This window comes from Balaenoptera borealis (genome assembly GCF_965194805.1).
Source record: "Balaenoptera borealis genome assembly, chromosome: 1".
NCBI classification, from domain to species: Eukaryota; Metazoa; Chordata; class Mammalia; order Artiodactyla; family Balaenopteridae; genus Balaenoptera; species Balaenoptera borealis.
Window position 1 is genome coordinate 153996073 of NC_138860.1, and position 21537 is coordinate 154017609.

At 48.1% G+C, this 21537-nt stretch overlaps 1 protein-coding gene across 1 annotated transcript in view; it reads left to right on the forward strand.

The window, feature by feature from the left end:
* The window catches only part of AGBL4 (AGBL carboxypeptidase 4), a 1392661-nt gene that overhangs the window by 1240003 nt on the left and 131121 nt on the right, over positions 1-21537 (forward strand). The window contains exons 7-8 of the mRNA XM_082372119.1: positions 8592-8681; positions 19952-20066. Coding sequence (XP_082228245.1) covers positions 8592-8681; positions 19952-20066 — 205 coding nt within the window. The remainder of the gene's footprint in view (positions 1-8591; positions 8682-19951; positions 20067-21537) is intronic.

Below are 21537 nucleotides of genomic sequence, written 5' to 3' on the forward strand. Positions count from 1 at the left end.
AATTCAATTTGCATTTGCTGATAAGTCTGAAAGTGAACCTGGTGAGAAATTTCTGGAGGCTGGGAGAGATGGAAGGCAGAGCACGTGTTAGGAAAAGCCTGGGCACTCAGTTCTAGCCTGACGCGCTCACACAACCAAAGGGCAACAAGTGCTCTACGACTATTTCACGAGGACTTATTGAGCTCCTTCTGTGTGCTAGGCACTGGGAATACAATTTGTGAAAAAGACAGGCAAAGTCATGGCTCTAGTGTTGCTTAGAGTCTAGTGACCTCAGTTTCTGCATCTGTAAGATCAGGCAGTTGGACCAAGTGACTTCTAAGTGTCTGCAAGATACCATTTCTGAACACATTCTGTGTGTCATCTCATGGGCACAGACCCGATGCATTGTCTCAGTTCTTACAAGACCCCTGTGAGGTTGATATCATTATCCTCACTTTGCAGGTGAGGAAAGGAAAAATCTCAGAGCTCAAGGTCATGTGTGGCAGGATTTGGATTTAACCCTTCTTCTGTCCGACTCCACAATTCAAGTTTATTACCACAAAACCAGGCTTGAGTTTTCTTCTTCGCTAGTCTTTGAGCCCCTGGATAGCAGGGAGAGTGTCTGCTTCCTCTCTACGTCCCCAGGGGCCAGCCCGAAGTGTGGTATATGGTCAGTGTTAGAAAATACATAGAATTGAACTAAAAAACAAAGTCCTTCATCCCCGGCCTTGTCTTTTCGGCCTCAGATCTGCCCTGCTCTCCTGGGCTGCCTCAGCTGAAGGCTGGTGTAGCAGGTGCTGTGTGCACCACCGCGATCGCCCTTCAGGACCAATTAATTCCCCCAGTTCCCAGCAGTGCTGGTGCCTGACAGCTCACAGCTGAGTTTCTCTCTGGAAACTACGCTCAGCTGAAGGAAGCCGGCTTTCCCGAGGCTCCACCCCAGGCCTGTGGGCAGTCTGCATCCAGTAGCCGGGCCGTGCAGGATGCAGAGCCAGTCCGTCACCTCCTGGAACAGGTATGCAGGGCCCTCCTGGCCTGGAGCGCCCCATGGGATTGATTAAAGTCGCCGTTGAGACTGTCCCAATCCTGCTTAACTCACCTCTCACAAGAGTGGCCGAGAGCAATCCCCGGTAAAGCTCCTGCACGTCAATCTCGGCCTCTCCCAGCCTGTGTCCCAGGAGGCCTGACCTCACTAGGTTCTCTGAGAGGGCGGCTCTGATTCTGACTTCCTGCAGGAGCTTGGAGGGTGCTGGGGTCAAGACAGGTCGTGGCGGGAAGAGCCCTCCTGCCGTCAGCCTACACCCACCCTCCCCCCGCCCCGGAAGGCTGCCTGCCTACCTTCTCCAGGCCCAGAGTCCCAGCCCACGCAGGCTTTAGAGGGCCCAAGCCCAGCAGGGCAGCCTGACTGAGGGGTGCTGCCCTAGTGACTGACAAGGTAACGACTGGCCCTAGCCCTCTGTATCTCAGGCCCGTCGCCATTCGGCTTCCTTCACAGCCCTGGCAGGCATCCCCTGGGCACTCTCCAAGCACCAGCCTGCAGGGACATCGCCCAAGGCAGCCCAGTGACGTGAGACGTGGCTGCTTGGACGTTGGAGCTCTATGCCCTGGGTTCCAGACCTGGCTTGACCACTCTCTTGCTGTGTGGCCTCCGACAAGTCACTTGTCCCTTCTGGGCCTCTCCCTTCATCTTCACAGTGAGTCCTTTCCACTTGGCGATTCCTCAGGCTTTGCAGTTCTTCTGGCCTCTATCCTCACTGCTTTTTAAAGCCAAAAAGTGGTTTTAATATGTGGTAGACACATGAGGTATACCAGAGAGGCAGAGGCTCCGTTCCCAAAGGCCTGAAATTCCAGAATTAATGCTTCATCTCTTGTCAGGAGCGTTTGTCTGTCAGGAGCACACTCTTTTCAAGAGAAATCTGTTCTCTTCTCCCATCTCATCAAGGGTAGACCATTCATCCCCTAACCCTGCCACATGGATGAGTGTACCTGGCAGATGTGAGATTTTAGGCCCTGGGAGGTCCAAGCCTCGCTGAGGGACTGTGACCCAGAGGGCGCCGGGGCGAGGGGGCGGGAGAACCGAAAATAAACTTTGCTGACACCGCTGTTTTCTCGAGGTGGCCCAGAGGCCCAGGTGCTGGGCATTAGGCAGAGCAAATCTGAGCTGTGGCCTTCGGTCCTGCCTGAACGAGGCAGCAAATGATTTATGACCATATGAGGGGTCCAGGTTGAACTCTGAGTTCAGATGAGGGTGAGGGCGCTGTGGTCTGGAGGTTTCTGGAAAGGCTTTTTGGAGGGGTTGGGACAGCACAGTCTAAGAAATTGAAGGTTTGCTCGAGAAGATAGTGACAAGGCCAGTCTGAATAAAGTAGCATATTTTATAGGGGTTTATAGAATATTCAACCAGGGGCTATTTCGCCTCTGAGTAGACATGGCATGTTTAGTGATGTCCGAGCTACTTTTGATTGTCACGTGTGGTGGGGGAAGGGGTGCTCGGGCACCTGTGGGTAGAAGCTAGAGATTCAGCCTACGGTGCACAGCGCAGGGACCCACACAGAGTCCCCCTGTGACCACGTCTATTCCCAGGGCTTTTGGCTCAGTAAATGGGACGTGCAATTATAGGCAAAGCCATGGGGCAGGGACAGAACATCTCTGACGTAAGGTTTACCTTGTGAGCTGGGCATTATTATTCTCATTTTACAGGGAACTGAGGCTCTGAATGTGTAAGGAATTTGCTCAAGGCCTCACAGCCAGTCATCTACAGGTCCTGGATATGAGTCCTGGTCTATCTGCCCAGGAAGCCAGCAGGCTTTCCATTTGACCCCCTCAGGGGGCAGAAGAAACCCAGGGACCAATGTCCTGCCCAGTCTCCCCCATCCAGCTCTCCTCTCCCATTGAATTCACCCTCAGTCTCCTGGGCTGAGCCAGCCCTTGGTGTTTTTGCTTTCAGCAAGTCTCATCTCTACCCAGATACATTCACTGGTTCTCCAATGCCTTCAAGAAAGCTCTATCGATGCCTCCTAAACCTACATTTTCTCATAAAATTACATACAAGAAATCCTGCACCCAGAGCATGTTCTTATACAATTCACAGCTCCTATTCCCTCTTTATTGTCAGTATCGGCAACAGAGTGATTTCCTCATACTACCTTTAACGTGATGTATTTTGTAGGGAAAACTACGAATTGTTCTGCTGATGAAATCAGATACAACACAACAGTAATACCAGGGGTGGCCTAGGACCAGTCCTGGAGGAATATTAGTTTCTTCCCTCCCCTCTCAGGGGAGGCACAGCCGAGCAGTCTAGAAGGCTAAGCAGGAGTGAGCCAGACAGATTAACTGGGGGCTGGCACTCTAGACAGAGAGACAAGCACGCACCCAGGTGTGGAGGTGTGGGGAGAACATTCGTGCTTGCGGAGCTGCCGAGAGTAGCTGAGGCTGGGGCCTGTGGAAGGGGCTGGAGGAGCGAGGGGGCTGCCAGCTACCAGAGACAGGGGCAATGCCAGATGCAGGAGGCTGGGCTTGCCCGGAGGACAGCAGAGCCCTGCCGATGGGTTGTAAGCAGAGGGAGTGGTGTGCTCCCATTTGCGTTTTGGAAAGGCCTCTTTGGTGGCTGGGCAGAGGATGGGCTGGCAAGGATGGTGCCAACACAGGGAGGCCGGTGACAGGGCTGCTCTGGTCCAGAGCGTGCTGTTGTTGCTTCCAGGATTTCCTTTTCTCCAGCTTGGTAGCAGTGTGGACCTGTTCGGGCCCCAGAGTGTGATAGGCAAGAGTGCAACTGGTCCGGTATGGAAACCAACAGGAGGGCATTTTCCTGACTTCGTGATGCCTTCAGGGGTCATGCAGTCAAAAAAATGAAAAAGTCTTCTCTGTTTAAAAAAAAAAAATCCTTCTATTGTAACATTCCACATTCCCCTCCCAGGTCCCCACCCCTTCTTCCTGCACAGAATACCTCACTCCCTGTGACAAGTTATTGTCAGGAGAGATAGGGAAACAAAACTGACCGTGTAAACTTCTGGGAGAATTGTGTCCTCAGAGGGCCCAGCTGGTGCTCTCTGGGGCCTCTTGGCATCTTGGCTGGTACCTCCGCCAACCACAGGTCCACTGCACGGACAATTGACCAGATCGATGGAGGCTTTCCCTCCATCCTGACACCAAGGTTGTGGCTCTGGTCCTCACTCAGGCTCAGCATCAATAGATGAGATGCAAAGTTTCTTAAGTTCTACAGTCAGCTAGGGGAAGTGCAGCCATCTCCAGTGGGATTAATTAGTTATCTATTACTGCCTAACACATTACTCGAGAATTCAGCATTTTTAAAACAACAAACATTTATTATCTCTTTGTATCTGTGGGTCAGGAATGTGGGAGCAGCTTAGCTGGCTGGCTCTGGCCCAGGGTCTCTCACGAGGTTGCAGTAAGCTGTGGGCCAGGGCTGCAGTCATCTGGGGCGGGACAGTCCTCACCAGGGGGACCTCTCCACAGGCTGCCTGAGTGTCCACAAGTCAAGGCAGCCACAGTGAGTGATGAGACAGAGAGAGAGAAAGTACATCCACGATGGAAGCCACTGTCTTTTTATAGCCTAATCTCAAAAGCCAAGCACCCATCACCTCTGTAGCAATCTATTTGTTAGGGCAAGTCTCTAAGGCCAGCCCACGCTGAAGGGGAGGGAGGGAGTTCACCTCTTGGAAAGAGGAGATTAATGAAAAATTTGTGAATGTATTTTTTTAAAACCACCACAAGGACCCTATTTATCTCCAAGAGGCGATATGACACAGTGGTTCAGAGCATATACTTGAGACTCAAAAAGACGTAGGTTTAATCATGGCCCCCCGCCACATTTGCTACTTGTGCAGGTTTAGACAAGTCACTTAACCTTGCCAGAACTCAGTTTCCTAAAAAACAGAGGTAAGAATCGTAGATGTTTCATTGGGTTGCTGTGAAAATTATGATCATACACGTACAGTGCTTGGCACGGAGTAAGTACTGAATAAATACTACTTAGTTGCTGTTGGAGCTGGATAATGTCATTGTCCTCCTTCATAAGAGGCAGAGAAGCGTAGAGGAAGAACACAGGTGGAGTCAGACAGCCTGGGTGGGGACTCTGGCTCTGCCAGCCTTTAGCTGTGGGCAAGTCACTTAATGTCTATTGGCCTTGGTTTTCTGTAAAATGAAGATAATAATAGCTAGTGCCTGGCCACCTAATAGGTGCTTAAGAAATATTTTATGAATAAGGAAATGGTGGCTGATAGAGGGACATTATGCCTCTATCAAAGGAGTGCTCGTGTGTGTGTGTGTGTGTGTGTGTGTGTGTGTGTGAGTTGGGATGCTACACAAAATACATTTGACTACAAACACCTTCTGTTAACTGGGGAACCCAGTATGGCTGTCCTGGTTCTACTTGAGGGTGCCCTGTACCCCTGAGTATGCCTCCCTCCAAGGCCTCCAGCTTTACCCTCCCTTATATGTTTTTCTTGGGCTCATTGTTCGGCTTCTTCGCCACCCTGGCTTTGTTCAAGCGTACTTCCTTCATCATCCCTGCTGTCTCCACCAAGAATACGTTTACTTGGCTTTGCACGAGTCTGAGGATTTGGTAACAGGATTGGGGTGGGAGCGGAAGTCCCATGTCACACCACCTCAGAGCTTCTACATTACCTTAAATTGATTTTGCAAATGAAAGCTAAAAGCTAAGCAAAGGAGACCCATCCATTTTGCCTAAAGATGATTATAATGCTCTTTTACGGCCTCCTAAATGACAAAGCAATTTGTTACCTGCCTGCGTCAACATTTGCTTATATTAGCACCTGAGATGCTTGATTTTTATTAGCCCCACGTTATCATTTTATGAAGACGCAGGGGCTCAGTAAAATTAGTGTGCAAATAGAATGCCCATTTTGCATTTCCCTGTGGTCAGCAGAAATGCTGAATGCAATTGAGTTGATACCAGGTCGGGGAACACATCCATAAAGATAGCCTTCACTGAGACCTCGCTAATGTCATTTTTCATTTCTACGCTGCTGGGATAGATGGGGTCAGTGTTAGTGTGTTTTAAAAGGGCTTGGTGACATTTTGTTTTTTGTATTTTAAGTGAAAAAGCAATATAAATACTAAGACATAGCTCAACTCCCACCAGCAATAAGGGATGAAACCAAACTCCCTTGTGTACACTGTAGATGGAAACGCAGTAGATGTAGAATCTGATACTGCTGTTAGTGGATCCAGGAGGAGACAGACAGGGTAGTGAATGGGGCACTGGGCTGGGATTCTGCCACTGCTACTGCATGACCTTGGCCATGTCCCCTCCTTCTGTGAGCCTCAGTTCCCTCACCTGTAAGATGGAGTTGATACTATCCACCTCACAGAGGCATGATGAAGATTAAATAAGATAGTGTGTGTCTAAATTTCTTTATAAACCAGGATCTATATGAGTATGTTTTACTTATTAATTGAATAGCCAGTTCCTGAGCACCTTTCCACACAGAGTCCTGGGAAAATCATTAAACATACACCATGAAGGTCACAGTTTCTCCCTTGAGGAGCTTGTATTCAGTCCAGGAGATGTTCAGGTATCTAACTTCTCTTTTAAACCATAAACTTCTTAAGAGCTGGTGAGCCTTCTCTCTCTCCCTTTGCTCCTAAAGGTGATTAGCATAGAGCCGAGCACAGAGTGAGTTCTCAAGTATGCATTTTGGCTTCATTATATGTTTTGCTGTCTTATAGGGACCTAATATTAGGGAAGCAGTGATCTCAAAACTGGTCACCCAATAGACCAGGCAAGTCCTAAGCTTCCAGGTCCAGGTATAATAGCGTTATTTATTTATTTATTTTAATTTTAGTCTCTGACTTGGTGCATCAATTGTTGGGATCATGAATCACATTCAAATAACCTGTCCTAGCATTTCAGAAGCAGAAAGCCAGTTAATGATCTCTGCCTCCCCTCTCCCTCCAGATCGTCCTCTAATGTAGATGGGATCCTTTAATCCAACTCCTCTCAGTGTTCATGTCTGAATTTCCTTCAGGTCATTGTTCTGTTCTGTGTCAATCAGTCCTTCTTCTGCCCATGGCTAAGCACCCTCTTCCTGCCCGTCCTTTCTAGGAATGTCACTCTTGGCTACTGCTTTTATCTAATAATATATTTGCACAATGCTAAACTTTATTATACAAATGAGACTTCTGTAGAGGCAGCAAGAGCGTGGGCTTTGACTTTGGCCCACAATTTTCTACTTCTTTGTATGTCTAATAACTTTTAGTGGGTGATGAATATTGTGAATTATACATGGTTGAATATCTGGATTTTGTTGTCTTCCTTTAAAGAGAGTTGGACTTTATATAGCAGGCGGTCAATTTTGTTGTTGTTGTTGTTCAGCTTGATCCTTTTGAGATTTATTTTAAATTTTTGTTAGAATGAGTCTAGGGTGGTTTAACCCCACCACTAAGGCATGGCCTTTCTGGATTCTCTACCAAATGCCCTGAATGATCAATGCAGACTTCCACTTTAGAGGTGAGAGTTCAAATGATTCCTAGCCCTGTGTGAGCCCTGAGAATGTGCAGTTCATAGCTCCCTGGTCATTTTTTCATGACATCATGGAGATTCACCCTGTATATGCACATCTTGGGACCCAGCAAAGACTCGTGAGGAACCCTTTATGGATTCCTGGAACTCTTTTTCTACAGAGCTCCCTCTTCTCTGAAATATACAGAGTTTCCCCACAACCACCACCTGGTTCAGACTCCCTGAACTTCAATCTCAGTAAGATTTCCATGCTCTGTTGAGGATACCCCTCTCTGCTCTTTGGTCTGGGGTGGGCCTCCTGGCAAAAAACCAGGGCAGTCATGGGGCATGCCTCCTTAGTTTTCCTTTTCTCATGAGTTAGTCTTGCACTGACTCTTGTTCAATGTCTGAAAAGAGTTGTTTTGTATATTTTGTCCAATCTTCTAGTTGCTTAAGGTGAAAGAGAAATCTGGTCCCTCTTACTTCATCAAGGCCAAACAGGGCTTGGATTCTAATCTCAGCTCTACCCTATGTAGCTGTGTAGGTAGAACTTGAACAAGTTATATAACCTCTCTGAGCCTCAGTTTCTGCCTCAGTAAAAGAAGTATTAACCGTCATGTTTCTGTAAGGATTATAAATAATGTATATAATGTGCCCGACACAGAAGGTACTATTTAAATGGCAGCTGCTACTATTACTAATATAAATAGCTACATTTTTTACTCCATCATTTACTAAATTTTTACTGTGTACTAGGCAATATGTAAGCTTGTTAAATTATGACAGCAACCCTATGAAGAAACTATCCACATTTATAGATTAACACATTGAAACTCAGAAAGGACACATAACTTGCCTAGTTTCATGGTCAGTGGATCTGGGATTTGACGTTGCTCTTATGACTTCTTCAGCTGATTGTAATATTAATATGATCAGTTGCACAGAAGAACAGAAACATAGTTATTTAATATTGGGTAACCAGGGACATAATACAATTAGTGGTTTTAAGCCAATGATTTAAGAGATAAATGTAAAGCACCCTTTCCCTGCCCCTCCCACACACACACATAACAACTGCCCGTCTCAGCTGTCCTCCTTAGTAACCTACTTCCATTTTATCTTACAGACAACCTTCGGGAGGGGGCAGAGCAAAAGGTGGTATTCATCACAGGACGAGTCCACCCAGGGGAAACACCGTCTTCATTTGTGTGTCAAGGTGAGTTGCAAGATCTCAAGGGCATCCCGTGTCTCCCCCGCACATCCATCTGGGGCACTGTGATTGTCTCTGGGACAGTATGGTCAAAAGCAGAGTCCTTATCTTGGATGAGAATTTACTTCACTTCTCAAGAGGCTACACCTGATCTCCATTAGTATTTGTTTCACTAAATGTTCATCGACTACACGTATGCATGGAAGAATGGATGAATGAATGGATGGATGGATGTGTGGATGGATAAATGAATAGGTAGAGTTCTCCTGTATGTGCTCGATTGAGGATGAGAGTCATAGAGTCGTCTACACTTCCTAGCTTTGTTTTACATGTCTCCAGTGGTTTACAAAAAAATAAATCTGGCCTCCTCCCACCCACCATCACCACCAACAACAAAAAAAAAATCTGGCCCCAGGTCAGTTCATATATTGGCAGAAGTGTGGTGGACTGGGGAAGTAAGAATTGAAAATTATCTATTCGTTCAGTCAATAATTCACTTAACAAACAGCTTTTGAAATAGTGTACCAACCATGGGAAGGAATGCATGCTTCATATCAGACAACCAGAGGTAAATAAGAGGTAATTTCTCTTCTCAAATGTATCTGTTTGTAATTGAATTTTCATTTATTATTAAGTAGTTAATCCATATAAAATATATATTTAGTCAGCAGTATATATACATGCATGTATATATATACATATATATTCAATTAGTCAGCAATATAAATATATTCAATAAATAGTATATAAATAATAATTTAATGAATGCCCAAGTTCCCACCAGCTTAAGAAGCTGAATATTATCTATTCCTTTTAAATCCTCTGTCTTTCCTTCCCCCTCATACAAATAACCATCAGCTTGAATTTTGTATTTGTCCTTCTTAACAGTTTTACTACACATGTAAGCATTCCTGAACAATGTATTTTTTATTTTTGCATGTTTTTGAGCTTTATAAAAATGGTATCGTTCTGTATACATTGGAACTTGTATAGCTGTCATTCACTTGTTTTCATCATGTATTCTATTCCATGTCTGTCTATACCTCAACTTACCTATCCATTCTCCTGAAGATGGACCATTAGGTTGTTTACAGTGTTTTTTCTTACAGACAATGCTGATACAAATGTGTCATATTTGTATCACACAAATGTGATACATAGGTGTCGCCTTGTGCACGTATGCAGATACCTTTCTAAGGTGTATAACTGTGGAATGCAATTGCTAGGTCATGGGATGTGTGCATCTTCAACTTTACTGGGTATTTCCAAATTTCTCTCCAAAGCATACAACTTGACACTGCCACCAGCAACGTCTAAGAACTCCTACTGTCCCACATCCTCACCAATACTTTGCATTTTTACCCATCTAGTGGGTATATTATATATAAAATACATGATATTATGTATGAGCCAAGCACTGTTCTAAGCACTTTACATATTTTATGTTAATTATTTTGTTGATTTAATCTAATTTATTGGCTTTATTTTGATTATATTAATTTTTCTATGTCATAGGAATAAATATTAACTGTATTTTTACATATGAGAAAACCGAAGTTTGGAGAGGTTAAGTAATTTATCTCATTTTAGTCTCAAAATGACCATAAGGTCAAAGGGATATGAAAAAGTCCATAGAGGTTCTATAACTTGAGCGAGGCAGCATGCTGCCGTGGCAGTATCGGTGATTTGCCCTTGGTCAGTCTTGGGGTCAAATACCGGCTCTGCCACTTCCTAGCAGTTCGGTTTCCTCAAATGTAAAATAAATTATTATATCAATATGTATCTGCAAAAGCTGTTATGAAACTGGCATGAGATGAATGTAAACAAACACCCAGTCCTGTGCCTGGCATACAGTAGGCCCTCAACAGATGTCACCCCCTTCCCCATGGGATCTGAGAAGATGAAGCAGGTAATCTGCTTTGTAAACTATAAGGCACTCTGCAAACAAATATGGGTCTTATTTTCCCTGTTCGTATTCTTACAAGGCTGTGGTTAGGCACCACTTCCTCCCTCTTGGTTTCAGACAAGGAGCCTGAGCTTCAGGGAGAGGAAGTGATTGCCCAAAGACAAGCAGTTCATCAGAGGCGTGGCTGGGGGGTCTCAACCCCCTGCTCCAGCCACGTTAGCTGCCTCCTTGGCATTCTCACTTCCAGCCTCCTTCTTCCCCGCACTGTCCTTGCAATAACCTCTCGCAGGGCCCTCCTGCTTGTACCAACTCCTTTACTGGCAGCCATCTGTCAGTTACTAAACTTGGCAGCAGCCTGTTCCCCAGCTGATCAGATGCAACTCTTTTGTCCTTGTTTGTGAAAAGACAGTAGCCTTACCATCGCTACTTCATCCCTGGGAGCCCAAACTCCCGTGCCCACCCCCTCTGTGGGCAGCAGACAGAGGGCAGGGTCACTATCCCATTTTACAGAGGAGGCCTGAGGCACAGAGAAGCCGAGAAGCTCTCAGGTGCTCTCTCTGTTGACCCTGCTTTCCCCAAAAATGAGTCTGGATGGTGCTGAGTTTATCGATAGACTCAGTGCTGTCTATCACTGAGGCTTTCAGTCAATGTTCACTCCTTGGCAGAGGCTTTACTGCCTTCCCACTACCTTCTCAGGATCAACTCCAAACTCCTTGGCATGACACTCACAATTCTCCATGATGTGGCTCTTGCCAGGGGACCTTGGCCTCATTATATCCCAGCTCCACACAACTTAATCCCTGGACACTCTTCTCCCCACCACTGGGCCTTTGCATCTGCTGCTCCTCTGCCTAGGAGGTCTTGTGCCCACTCCTTGCCACCTGGCATATACCGTTCATCTCCCAAGGTTCATTTCAAGTACCTGCTGTGGGCCCCCTGGCCCACTCCCTTCCGCCCCCTGCTTCGTGCCTGCATTGTGCGTTACCCAATGGTCATCTCTTTGGCCCTGATTTGTTATGCATTTGATTTATATTTGTTGCTCTCCCTTTAAACCTAGCTGTTTGAGACCCAGGGCTGGATCTTAGAGTGTCATTTTCCACATCTGTAAAATGTGCATTGTCTTGTTCATTTCATGGGGCTGTTGTGAGGAACAAACGCTGTCTTGGCTCTGGGATGCTAAATCTGAGTTCAGAAAGGGGAGCCTCCAGTTCACGTAACCAGGAAAGGGCAGGAGGGGGCTCTGAAGTCTGAAGCTGGCTCTCCCAAGCCTGTGCGTGCCTTTGGCCCCTGGGAGACAGGAAGCACTAAAGGGCCAAGCTTCCCGCCTGGAAGAGCACAGTGTTCTGGCCACCCCACCACAACCAGCACATCTGACACGTGAGACCGGGGAGGCTCAGGGCAGTGAGGTGGCTTACCCAGGACCACACAGCTAATTCATGGCGGATGTGACACCGGGACCCATCGCCCCGATCCTGGTCTCCCTCTGTCCCTATCTCTGTAACTGCCACTTAAGACACACAACTCACCCTTCCTGAGGCAGCTCAAGACAGGCAGGATTCCCCCACTTTGCCGATGAGGAACTGAGGCATGGTCTTCGCCAAGGGCCTCCCAGCCCCCTGGGGACAGCCCAGACCACAGCCCCCTGGGGCTCAGCTGGGGCTTTCTTCCCCAGACCCAGCCCTCAGCTGGATTCCCCGCCCCAGCCCACCTTGTTCTGGGGAGGGCAGGAGGGTGGGTCTAAGGCCTGGAAGCTTGATTGCCGAGGTACCTTTGGTTCTGTTAACTCTGTTTCCCGATTAACTGGCTCAGTGACCTTGAGTGGAGGACACACATTTGGGGCCTGGTCATCCCCATCTGGCGGGGACCTCGGTTCTCATGGCCGAGCTGCTGATGCATCTGCTGCTGGGAGTAGAGTGAAGTCCTGTCGTGGCAGAGCTCTGGCGGGGGTGCCATTCGGGGGGGCCGGGCTGTGACTTCCTCAAGGCTCTGCATGTTGGGGAGACGGCTGCTTGTCAGTCACCCTCTACTGCCCCCAACCCCACTCCTGGCCTCTGTGAGGCCAAACTGTCCTTGTTCTCCAACTACGGCGTGGGAGGTCAAGGTCACTCCCACGTGGCTCTGTAGCAGAGTGTGTGTGAGCTGGGTCTCTGGAGCTACACCACCTGGATTTGAAGCCCGGCTCTCCCACTTAGTACAGGATGACCTTGGGGATGTCCTATAACGTCTCCTTGCCTCAGTCCCTTTATCTCAAAAGGGAAATAATAATAGGGATCCTGCATCATAGGGTTGTTGTGGAGATTAAATGAGTTAATAACCATAAAATATTTAAGATGGTGCTTGGAATGCAGTAAGCACTGAAGAAGTGTTATTCGTAGGGGAGGAAGTAGCATTAATGGAGCATCTTGCAGGTGCCCAGGATGGTTCCCCTTATCCTTACTGGGAAACCAAACCCAGGCATGTGACTCCTGTACCACGTGCCCTGCCTCCCTCGCCTCCTTCCCAAAAGAGCCGTTAGCTGAACCCTCCTCGTTTACCCACGTGGGAGACCACGGAGCATGTCAGAAGTTTGGCCGGGACTGCACGTCAGATCTCCGACCTCCGGTCGAGTGAATGTTCTTGCGCTGAAGCTTCCTGGAGTTGTTGGGACATGGCTCACTGGAAAGTCCCACCTGCAGAGCGCTTGCCCCCTTCACACCGTTCATAAATGAATCGGTTAAGCCCACGCGTATGCAACACGACCTTGGAAGGTGCGCCACCCGCAGGAGACAGCAGGGGCGTGTGTATCTCTGAGGCTTTAGACTTGAGCAGCCCTGAGTCAGAATCCTACCACTTCACCTCCGCGCTGGGGACCCTCGCTCGGCAAGTCCTCAACTCTCGCAGCCTGTTTCTCTGCCTATAAAATGCGGCAGCAATGTGGTCCTCCAGGAGCTGCTGTGAGGATTCAGGGAGCCCTGCTCAACGTGCCACGGGGCCCACCAGGCCCTCCCTCTGGGAGCTCACTCTTCAGGGGTGTCCTGTGCGGGCAGGGAGAGGAGGGGGGGGAATACACACACACACACACACTCACAACCACCAGGACACCAGGACCCAGCACAGCCTAGCATTTCCCACAGTGCGGTGGTGACCATTGCCCCTTCCTCCCTCCCCTCCCCAGCTCTGTTTTCCTCTATCCCTCACCTGTTCTCCATCTTCCCCTCCCTCCTCTCTCCCATACAGCCTCACAGATGCCTGAAACTAGATCCCTAAGGGGTTGTCACGGGGCCTTTTGCTTCCCCAAACTTGTCCTTTCATTTGTGAAATGGGCAGAGTTGGGGATAAGAGGGAAAGAACTTAGACTCTGTGAACTTCAGGCTCTGCAGGGCCAGACTCCCTGTGATTCCATAATTTGCGGCCCTTGGGCTCAGCTGAGGGCAGACAGGGGCCTGGTACACGATCAGGGTGGGGTCTAGAGTGGCTCCTGCCACGTGACCCACATTCTGAGCCCAGCAGAGACCCCAGCCGACTGTCTTGCTTCAAGCCTGGCCTCTTCCCATTGCAGTATTCTGCCTATGAGCCAGAAACAGCAACAGTAAACCTTATACAGAGCTCTCTAGAGAAAAATCATGTAAGCATATATGCAAATCATCCTGCAAATCACATGCAAATAGACTCCTGGCTCTTTCCGTCTTGGCTTCGTGGAAAGGGCACCACTCTGAAGCCAGTAGAACTGGACCTGAATCCCAGCCAGGCCCCTGTGAGACACTCAGCAAGTGATGTCACCAGCCTGACTTTGTTTCCCTGTCTGCAAAACAGAGCCAGTGTAATTACAGGTCAATCCAGCTACTGAACGTACAGTGTCCATCACCGGTCCATATTTTATTCATTCCTTTCTCATGTATCTATTGAGGACTGAGCTGGGCACTGACAAAATCATCGTAAAAATGTAGAGCTGTCCTTGCCCTCCTGGAGCTCACAGCCTGGAGAGAAAACAGATTTGCACAGCAGATGCAAGCCTCAATCCCCCAAACTCAGAGGTACTGGAAATATAACTTTCCTTACTTGTCTAAAACTGAACTCAGTTTCCATTTTGAGGCCCCATTCTGCCAGGGGCCAGAAACTTAATCTCAGTCATTGTGGTGTCACCTTTCCCCAAGATTGTGTGATTTAAGCCAAGACTACTGATGCTCCTGGGGGTGGTAGACAAATAGTCTTGTCATCAGTGTCATCATCTATCCACACGGCTTCCCCTCCAACAGCGGCTTCCCCGTGACTCTCTGGGCTTTGGTCACTGCAGAGCCCCTGCAGGTCGCCACCATGTCAGACCCTAGCTCCTGACTGCAAGCCTCTTTATGTTTGCTGCACTCTGCTAGGTCTGTCCCCCTACTGCCACCTTGTCATCCTTCAGGACATCTGTCCATTATTATAACTTCCCTCCAAACCACATTCCATGCTGCAGCCAGGGGAAACTCTCCAAAGCCCAGATCTGACCCTAACCTTGCAATGGCTCTCCTGTGCCCTTTATATTCTTCAGCAGGACTGGCAAGTCCCCACTTACCTCTCCTGCTTCTCTCTCAACATCCTCCCACCCTCACACCTTCAACCAAACCAAATAAGAGCAATGAGTAAACAACACACTTCCTATGTGCCAGACACTTTGCTTACATTAACTCACTGAGATCCTCACAATAACCCACATGGTAGTTATTATTATTATTTTCTTCTTAACTGATGAGGAAACTGAGGAACCAAGAGCTTAAGACCACACACCTAGTCCAGTTTCAGAGTCTGTGCCTTTCTTTCTTTTTCTTTCTTTCTTCTTTCTTCCTTTCTTTCTTTCTTTTCTTTCTTTTCTTTCTTCCTTCCTTCCTTTCTTTTTGGCTGCGTTGGGTCTTCGTTGCTGCGCACAGATTTTCTCTAGCTGCGGCAAGCGGAGGCTACTTTTTGTTGCGGTACGCGGGCTTTTCGTTGCGGTGCGCGGTCTTCTCATTGCGGTGGCTTCTCTTGTTGCGGAGCACGGGCTCTAGGCATGTGGGCTCAGTAGTTGTGGTGCACGGGCTTAGTTGCTTTGCGTCATGTGGGATCTTCCTGGACCAGGGACCGAACCCGTGTCCCCTGCATTGGCAGGCATATTCTTAACCACTGCGCCACCAGGGAAGTCCCTCAGAGTCTGTGCCTTTAATTACAAAGCTATGCCCCCTGGAATTGAAGAGTTCTAGCAAACAGGCTGTCTTCTTTCTCACCTCCCAGCCTTTGTGGAAGACCCTCCCTGCTTGGGACACCGTCCCCCGACACCCCTTTCGTCTGGCTCACTCTACTCATCCTTTAAGTTGCCATGGCCGCTTCCTGACCCCCAGGCTGGGTCAGGAGCCCCCTGGGTTCCCAGAGCTCCCTGTGCTGTTCCCACCAGAGCCTTTGCCAGTGGGTACAGTGGGAGCTGCTTTCTCTCCATGTACCCTCTGAGCAGGAACCTCTCATGCATCTTGGAATGCCAAGCTCATGGCAGGGACCTGGCCCTGCGAATGTCTGTGGAATGAGTGATTATCAGCACAACTAACCCTCTACAGTAAGTCCCCTACATATGAATGAGTTCCATTCCGAGAGTACGTTCGTAAGTCCAATTTGTTCATAAGTCCAACAAAATTAGCCTAGGTACCCAACTGGCACAATTGGGTACAATTGGCCATATAGTACTGTACTGTAATAGGTTTATAGTACTTTTCACACAAATAATACATAACAAACAAATGCAAAAAATAAAGAAAACATTTTAAATCTTACAGTACAGTACCTTGAAAAGTACAGTAGTACAGTACAGCAGCTGGCATCCAGGGGCTGGCATCTAGTGAACAGGCAAGAAGAGTTACTGACTGGAGGAGGGAGAGGAGGTGGGAGATGGTAGAACTGAAGGATCGTCAGCAATAGGAGATGGAGGGCAAGCTGCAATTTCACTCACACCTGACGTTGATGGCACAGGTTCTGGTTCCTTGCTGGATTCAATTTTGTTTACCCTCTTGAAAAAATGATCCAGTGATGTCTGGGTAGTAGCTCTTTTTCTTCTCATCATAGATGACATGGTAGCACTGGATTGCATTCTGAACTGTTGCTGCAACCTTCATGTACCATTCTACATTCAGGCCCTGTGCCTCAAAAACTAACAGTTCCTCCTCAAATAAAGAAAATCCCCTTGCCATTTCCTGTGTCGTGAATCTCTTCAGTTCTTCAGTTACTTCTTCTTCCTCTTGTCTCTCTTTGTCCTTTCTGTGGGCCTCCAGTTCCATCAGGTCTTCATTAGTAAGCTCCTCATGTTACACAGCAAGGAGTTCAATGAAGTCAATCTCTAGGAGATCTAGCTTGAAATAAAGATACTGTACTACCGTACTCTATACAGTACTGTACAGTAGAGTGTACAAAAGCACAACCACTTGTAGAGGATGCATGCACATGACAGTGTACATGTGAACTAACTTATGTGATTGGACATTCGAACGCACGTTCGCATCTTTGAAAGTTCGCAACTTGAAGGTTCGAATGTAGGGGACTTACTGTACTTTGTTAAGGTTGAATGAATTCCTGGGACCAATCTACCAATGGGCATTTATTAGGCACCTGCTGTGTGCCTTGTGCTGAACCAAGTATACTGGGAGAAATAACAGTAATGAATGTTCAGTTGTGGTTTGCCTGGCGAGGGTCATCGTGGCCAGGCGAGGCCGGCAGGGCAGTGAGGTCTGCAGCCCAGCTTTCATTTCAGGTCCTCTGCCACTTTTCCTTCTTCTCCTCCAGCCTCTCTAGCCTCCAGCCCTGCTTTCTTCCACCTTCCTGATTACATCAGCTCAAAGGAAAGGACCTGCAAACTTGTTTACTGAAGGGGCAGAGACTGATCTTAAGGGGGTGGATTATGTCTCCCAGCAGGAGAGAGATTATTCTCCTCACTTAGCAGATGAGGATTCTGCTACTTTGGGGGAGAGGAATGAAGTAGATGGAATCATAGGCTGTTGGTGTGGGTTGCATCCTTGGGAATCCCTGGATTCTTTCTTCTAAATTTATCAATGAACCAAAACTAGAACCCCGGTTCTCTAACTGCTGGTTTGTTGGCTTCTCCAATTGAGTATCCTTGTCCCCAAATCCCATAGTCAGTCAACTTCACAGACAAGGACTCCTGGTTCTAAACTGTATTCTTTTTTTTTACTACCCCACTGCCTTTCAACCTTTGATCTGAGTGAGTTTATGAGAGCACATCACAGTGTTCAGGTGCTGTGTCAGGCAGTCAAAATGCAGGGGTTCTAACCCTGTCCCACATCAGTCTTCCAGATTAAGTGTTGTTACCTCTATATCAAGACGAGGAAACTGGTCAGAGAAAGCTAACAACCAGTGAAGAGTCACAGGCAGGTCCCCAAGTCCACATGCTCTCTGCTTCCTCAGTCCATGCCGTGCTTTGGCCCATAGTGGGGGATGGCATCTCCTCTCCACTCTGACTTTCTCTGACATTTCTCCTCATATTCCTCTTCACTTACCACCCCCTCCCACACTAAATACAAGTGGAAGATCGCCTCCCAGTTTCCTGATCGATAGGAAAGATTCCTGTTGAACAGTATCTGACCTCAAGCCAAGAAATGAGTCTAAAACCTCTGCTTTCCTTGCCCCATACTCACTCTGGGTGGCTGCAGCCTCCGGTCTGGCTTTGTTTCCTCTCATCCTTTTATTAGCTGCCTAATCGGCAGCCCAATTAATCTGCTCATCTGTGAAGGAGGATGGCTCACAATGAGCTCCTCCGCTTCCAGAAGCCATCCTCTGAGGCAGCACGGCCAGGCCCTGAGCACAGGCTGGCTCCTTGATGGAGCGCTGCCCCAGGAGCCAGGGTCAATTAGTGGACAGATTAAGCAATTACTAGCCCCTAACAAGGTTGCCTGGCATCATTACCCTGCCTGTTTACTGGCAAACTACAGCTTTCATATGAAGACCAACAAATAAATTAGGGCATCTGGTCGACTGCGGCTTCGGCGGCGAAGTAAATGATGTCCAACTGGCTCTCGGCTGCCGATGGATTCTCAACCCCGGCCTAATGAAAAGCCCAAGTTGTCCCTCACTGGTCATGGCAGCTCTGGAATGTGCCTCTGAGCGACTTATCATTCCAAGGGCTAAGTGCCTGCCACTGGGCATGTGGATTGTTCTTAGTTACCCCGCTGCTTCCTCCTGTCTGGCTGTCAAAACCTACTTATCTTTCAGGGCCCAGCTCAAAAGCTTCTTTCTCCTTGATGCCTTTCCTGCTCTCTCCAGCAGGAGAGGAGTTCTCCTTCTGTACTTTTGGGAGGGTTTTGTACTCTCCTATCACTTTCCAGCATTACAGGAATTTCATGGAATGCCAGAGCTCCATTTTGCCTATTTTTCTCGGGTCTCTGATGAATAAGTAGAAACGTGGAGAAAAGGAGGGACAAGGCAAGGACCCAGTTCTTGTTTTCTCACCCCCTCTCCTGTAGATATATGCAGGCCATCGCCAGGATATCAGCGACAGCAGTGACAGAGTCAGGTTTGCCCTTCAGGACAGTCCCTCTGGCTATAGTGATGAGGGCACACTCTGGAGGTGGTTGCTGGCACCTACGCCAGGTGCGGTTGTTCTCATCCAGGCCAAGTATGATGGTGGCGTAGAACAGAAGAGAGGCAGAGGGATGGAGATGAGGGTCAGATTTGCTAGCTTCAAGGAAGAGACTTGGAGACCACCTGAATGTGGGAAGAGAGTCCTGGAGAATTCAACTCTTCTAAATCTGGTGACCTGAAGGCGAGGTAGTTGTTGGTGCCAGTGAGAAGCAGAGAGGGCAGCCAGCCCCAGAGTCTGGGAACAGAGGACCCTCAAAGTGGGGAAAGGAGCAGGCTTGGGGGCATTGACAAAACTTCTCTGTCCTCTTGTGACTTCTCCTTTGTGTTTCCTGGTGCACCCATCAGCCACTTGAGGACTGAGACCCCTAAGGTCCCTGACTCCATCGTCATCCAATCTGATGTCAGCCTTTAGCTAACAGCACGCCCATTAGGGAGCAACTCTAAATTTATTGTTTAGAGTTATCCTGCCTCTCCCCCATGTCTGTCTCTCAAGACCCAGGGGGCCCTCCAAGGCACAGCTCATATGCCATCTTTTCCTGGAGGCCCACCCTGTACTCTTCAGCAGGACATGCTCTCCCCCAGCCCATGAGCTTCAATATTACATCTTGAACTGTCCCTTGGAAACAGAGATATTATTTGTAAAATTCACTGGGCAACACCTAATCCGTAGCCTTACATTCACAGTGGCTAACAACATAGGCCAAAATCACCTGCGGAGCTGCGTTTTCCCAGCTGAGGGAAATGTGCTCCTCCTTCTTGAAACACTTTGAGGTTAACCCAGGTGCTTCTCTTTCTCCAGGGATCATTGACTTCCTCATAAGCCAGCACCCTATTGCTCGTGCCCTACGGGAACACCTGGTCTTCAAGATTGCACCCATGCTCAACCCTGATGGCGTCTACCTGGGCAATTACAGGTGAGGGATGGGAGAGAATGCTTGGATGGTGGTGTGGAAGCAGGAAGAAAAAGGGGATAGGTTTTTGAGCAAGAATTTTCAGACTACCCACGAGTTCATTAGAGGAAGTTTCACCCTGGCTCTTGAGAATGTGACTAATGGGCCTTGGCTGTTTCATTCACAGTCACCTGAGGTCACTTGCTCTAGTTTTCTGGGCAGCTTGCTGGACCAGGAATCAGGAGACTTAATATCAGTTTTGGCACCTACTTCCTGTGTAACCTTGGGGAATTCACTTTCCCTCTCTGATGCATTGCAGTTTCTCTTGCATAATTAAGACAATAATTACTTTCCTGGCAGGGCACTTGTGAGCATCAAAAGAAACGGTGGCAATGAACGTGCTTTGCAGAATATCATATGGTGGTGATAAAGGTTACTGTTTTGTTTCCGGGTTTCTTCTTGGAGATTATTAATGAAGGAGAGTAGCATCCCAGATCACGTGAACGGCATTTCTCTTTGGTGTGGGCATACCGGCTAGCCCCACACTCACTCAGGCACTCACATCTTGAACTCTTTCTCCTGGCTTAGCACCATAATTTACAGCCGAAAATTCCACTACCAGGGGAAACATCTGCTGAGAGAACATTGAATCCTCTGAGAGTGTTATTACCCTTATTTCACGGTTGAGGCAACAGACTGGCCCAAAGTCATACAACCAGTAAATCATTGACTGTCTAACTTCACTGCCTAAATTATACAGCTTGAGAGCTGATTAGTCCCACAACTCTCAAGGTAATATTCAAACTCCCTAGCTTTGATGCAAAGCTTTGTGTGACCTGGTGCCTCACCTCCCACCCTCTGGTCTTAGAACTGTTGCTCTGGTCTCTCTAAGGAAGGCCTGGTTCCTTACACAGGTCCTGTTGGTGCCTGATACCTTACCTTCATAAAGGCCCTCTGTCCAGAGCCTCCTGGTCCCTTCCTCATCTCACTAACCCTTCCTCACAACTCAGCTCATGCCTCTTCTTCTAGAAAACATTCTGCAAACCCTGAAACAGAATTGGTCATTCCCTTCTCTGAGCTCCCACAGGCCTGGCTACTGAACATGTCTTATCCTATTGCATGGACCCCACTGGTCCTAAAGCCACCAGAGGGAAAGCACTGAGCCTTAATGGTCCTCGTGTCCCCAGTGCCTATCAGCAGGGATCAGCACATAGTAGATGCTCAAAAAGAATTTGGTGGATATGAGAGAAGGAAAGGGATGACTTTATTGATGAAGGCACTAAGGCTCAGAGATGAGATGGGACCTGCCCAAGTTCAGTGGCAGAGCTCAGACCAGAACCCACATTGCCTGACATCCCATCAGGTCCATTTTAAACAGAGCTGGTTTAAGGCTTTCCCAGAGTGTGACAGTTGGTTCCACAGGGGCCCCCTAGTACCCCTGGGTATGAGTTAGAGAGAACCCATGGGATGCATGATGCCTTAATTAAAGACAGTT